Source organism: Xenopus laevis, chromosome 3L (assembly GCF_017654675.1).
Source record: "Xenopus laevis strain J_2021 chromosome 3L, Xenopus_laevis_v10.1, whole genome shotgun sequence".
Taxonomy (NCBI): Eukaryota; Metazoa; Chordata; class Amphibia; order Anura; family Pipidae; genus Xenopus; species Xenopus laevis.
In genome coordinates this window covers 160561761-160566503 of record NC_054375.1, presented here as the reverse complement: position 1 = coordinate 160566503, position 4743 = coordinate 160561761, and the positions used below count along the sequence as shown (strand labels likewise).

The following is a 4743-nucleotide window of genomic DNA, read 5'->3' as shown; positions in this document are numbered from 1 at the left end:
CAAGGTAGGGGAAGGTCAGTCAAAGTGATGGTTTCCATAGAAACCTATTTGAGACAATCAAAGTGATTATGAGACAAGATTAAATAATCAATAGTATTGTGCGTGTCATGGTTGTGTTCAAAAATGTGTATAATCTTTGCCAGGTGAGTTGAGAGTTGTCCAGGCATCTATCACTTGGGCTAGTTTTTTATCTGCTTATAAGGCTACATTCTGCTGCATAAGTTTGGGGTTCTTGTTGGTACCCTAAATACACTGGGAATGCTGAGGAACAAAGACAAGAATGATGGAATATGAGTGGGGTGATAGAAAGTCTTTTATGACATTGCTATTAAATATATTCATTAAATATAAGACCTAAGAAAATAATTTATAAAGCACTTCTGACTCATGACTGTAGCAGCCATCACTAAATATCTTCAAAAAAGATTAAAAAGTTAATATATAACTCTTGATTAAACTTTTCCTTATATATTAACCACAGACAATGAATGAGAAGAACCAGACGTTGGTCAGTGAGATTGTTCTCTTGGGATTTCAGAATCTCCACTACTTCAAGATTCCCCTGTTCTCTCTGTTCCTTCTGATTTATATTATGACAGTTTGGGAGAATGTCCTCATCATAGTGTTGGTGTCCTCCAGCCGGAACCTCCAGTCCCCCATGTACTTCTTTCTCCAGCAGTTGTCCCTGTCTGATCTACTGGAATCCACAGATATTGTACCTACCTTGCTCCAAACTGTATTAAATAACAGAGCTACAATGTCTTTTTGTGGCTGTTTAATACAACTCTATTTTTGGGGTTCTTCAGAAATTTTTGAGTGTTTGCTTCTAGCAGTAATGTCCTATGACAGATATGTGGCCATCTGTATCCCACTGCGTTACTCTTCTATAATGTCCCGCAGGGTTTGTGTCGAGTTAATTCTTATGGCATGGGCACTTGCCTTTGGCCTTCCAGTGATTACATTGAATTTAGTAGGGACACAACAGTTCTGTGACCGCAAAAACATTGATCATTTTTTTTGTGATTTTTTACCTCTTCTTCAGCTTTTTTGCTCAGACACCTCTTCTGTTGAATATGAAGTAATCTTTCAAATGGTCCCTGTGGTTTTCATCCCCTTTGTACTCATTATTGTTTCCTATGTATGTATTGCCCATGCAATCCTAAAGATAGTGTCCAATACCGGGAGACAAAAAGCCTTCTTCACCTGCAGCTCCCACTTGGTTGTGGTCTCCTTATTTTATGGGACTCTCATTGCTATTTATGTGGCTCCCCCTGGAAAACAATCACAGACTATAAGCAAAGTTCTGTCTCTGTTATACACTGTAGTCATTCCATTGGTTAACCCTCTTATTTACAGCCTAAGAAATGCAGATATCAAAGAAGCCTTTAAATAATAAAAGAAGAATAATGAAAATTGGTTAAAACCAGAAATAAAATGAAATAAATACTTGAACACTTACCACAATTATTACATATTTTAGGTATTCATTGTTTATCAGAGATGTGAACGTCATATTTGAACTTTTTTTTGTACCCAAGAGCTAATGTGTTGTAAATGCAACTTTTGAGTTAATATTTTCAATTTGGTAGAATGAAAAAAAAGAATATTTAACCTTCTGGAGTTTTTTAAAATGCAAAGTTTTTTTATATAATCTCTTTTAAATCCCCTACTAGCAGTGGCATCTAACAGACTAACAATATTGGGAAGTGCAGATAAACCCAGGGCACAGCTGAAGGGAAGCTTCTGACTCTCGATGAAGAACTATGAATCCATTGTTTCTTACAACTTGTGATCTGCAATAAGTAGAAGTGCTATTAATGCTATACTGTCTTAGCTGGGCCATCTTTTCTGATTTTCTTAGACACCCTTACACATGGGCATTATTTATGTATTGACATGCATTTGAGAAGCAGGTTTGAGTTAATTGACACACAAGCTAATTAAGTCCATTACATTCTGCCTGGTTGTACTCACAAGTGCTTAGAGTTTTGTACAATTTCTACAAATTATAGTTTTTTACACATGTTGCATTTTCTTCCACTTGGTGGGCAGTCATAATAAGTGAGGGAGGCCAATTTATTAAAGGTAAAATGTTTGTGGCATTAGAGCTTTTTGAAACCACAATTAAACTCTATTTCACTAAAATCAGGAATGCCATGAAAGTTATTACAACAGTCAAATATAGAAAGTGCTAACGTGAAAAAGTGCAGAAAAAAATATTAATAAAACCTCTAAAAATTGCTTTTTTTTCCTGATAATTACTAGCCAAAACAATCGAAACCCTCTAAAAATCTGAATGGGATCAGTACAGCTCCCATTGACTTCTTTAGGACTTTTACTTTGAGAAGTTTTGTATTATTTTTTTTTAATGGTTTTTACACTTAGGGGCAGATTTACAAAATTCGAGTGAAGAATTCGAATGTAAAAAACTTCGAATTTCGAAGTATTTTTTGGGTACTTCGACCATCGAATTGGTTAAATTCGTTCGAATTCGAACGATTCGAACGATTCGAAGTAAAAATCGTTCGACTATTCGACCATTCGATAATCGAAGTACTGTCTCTTTAAAAAGTATTTCGACCACCTACTTCGGTAGATAAAACCTACCGAAGTCAATGTTAGCCTATGGGGAAGGTCCCCATAGGCTTGCCTGTGATTTTTTGTTCGAAGGATTTTCCTTCGATCGTTGGATTCAAATCCTTCGAATCATTCGATTCGAAGGATCGATCGCAGGATTTGCGCAAAATCGTTCGACTTCGATATTCGAATTCGAGCGATTTTAGTTCCCAGTCGAATATCGAGGGTTAATTAACCCTCGATATTCGACTATTGATGAATCGGCCCCTAAATCTCAATTTTTTTTTCGAGTTTTAGAAAGATTAAAAAAAATTAAATTTTTTCGAGAAAAAATATGATTCATGAAAAAAGGAAATCTGAATATAAATAAATAGGCCTCTATTATTGCATTTCAACACACAAACTTGATTTTATTAGTAAGCAGGATGTTTCCTAAATCCCGTTAAACATGTACAACCCTCTCTCAGAGAGGGATCACAATGGCTGGTGGAAGGGGTCAGAGGAGGTTTTCATTGTCTTAACCGTTTAATAAGTAATTCACTAATCGAAGTGGAGAAATTGACAGAGGTGACTCATATTGGATTTAGATTAGATACAGTTTAACCAAAAGGTCTTAATACAGTACCTATTTGTTCTTTAAAGGGACACTGTCATGGTAAAAAAATGAATCAAAATGAATCAGTTAATAGTGCTGATCCAGCAGAATTCTTCACTGAAATTCATTTCTCAAAAGAGCAAACAGATTTTTTTATATTCAATTTTAAAATCTGACATGGGGCTAGACATTTTGTCAATTTCCCAGCTGCCCCAAGTCATGTGACTTGTGCTTTGATAAACTTCAACCACTCTTAACTGCTGTACTGCAAGTTGGAGCGATATCACCCCATTCCCTCCCCCCCAGCAGCCAAACAAAAGAACAATGGGAAGGTAACCAGATAGCAGCTCCCTAACACAAGATAACAGCTGCCTGGTAGATGTAAGAACAACACTCAATGGTAAAATCCCATGTCCCACTGAGACACATTCAGTTACATTGAGAAGGAAAAACAGCAGCCTGCCAGAAAGCATTTCTCTCCTAAAGTGCAGGCACAAGTCACATGACCAGGGGCAGCTGGGAATTTGACAAAATGTCTAGCCCCATGTCAGATTTCAAAATTGAGTATAAAAAAATCTGTTTGCTCTTTTGAGAAATAGATTTCAGTGTAGAATTCTGCTGGATTAGCACTATTAACTGATTCATTTTGAAAAAAACATATTTTCCAATGACAGGTCGGATCCCTTTAAATGCATTAACCACTACTGCCTACACAACTCAGGGCAACCACCAGCTGGCAAACCCAGCTGCCAATGCAGGTTCAAGTCAGCCACCATGGATGCAAGGACTGTAGCCAATGCCATAATTCTCCTCTGCCAATGGTTGTTGCCCTGCCAAGAACTTCCACAAAGCAAGCAGTATACTTGAAAATGGCTAATGTATCAAGACCAGCAGCTGCACCTGCCAAAAGCCACAGGAAGATCGAATCTGGATCATATCTGGTGGAGTTGCCCGCCAATTCAACCATACTGGAGGACAGCATATGCCATCATTCAGGAGGCAGTCCATTTAATCCAAAACCCTTTACCAGACATGGTCCAACTAAACCTAGGTCTAAATGACATCCCCATCTGGTGCAGGAAACTCGTTTTCCATATCCTGACAACAGCTAGAGTACTTCTACTCAGACATTCCAAAACAACAAACTCATGAACTCATTAATGTAATACCTCAATCCAAACTATAAAAGCGTGGCTTGCAACCAACCCTTAGACAATAAAATAAAGGCTGCACTGAGAGTCTATGGAAATCATGGACAACCAAACACTACTTATCAGGAATCGACTAACAACCAGTGGTCCTCAAAAGTGAAAAAAATATGTCACTGACACCTCTAAAGCAAAAAAAGAAAACAACAGAGAAATTATAGAATAACAAACCATACCACAGCAAACTTAGCCTTGCCCAAATGTTTCATGAGACATCCTTTGTAATTGAAGAGTTCCCTAGCCTATACCCCATCACAAAACACTCTCTCCAGCCTTCTGTTACTCACTACCCCATTCCACTACCACTCCCCCTTCTCCAGCCATTGAGCTTCCCAGATACCCTATTTCTTCACCAGAAACATC

The 4743-nt window shown here is 37.6% G+C and overlaps 1 protein-coding gene across 1 annotated transcript; it reads left to right on the top strand.

Annotated features, from left to right (window-relative positions):
* Positions 1 to 484: 484 nt before the first annotated feature.
* On the top strand, positions 485 to 1393 carry LOC121401336 (olfactory receptor 5G3-like). Its single transcript, XM_041585726.1, has one exon. It carries the CDS (start codon positions 485 to 487, stop codon positions 1391 to 1393), a length of 909 nt encoding a protein of 302 aa, XP_041441660.1.
* Positions 1394 to 4743: the final 3350 nt, after the last annotated feature.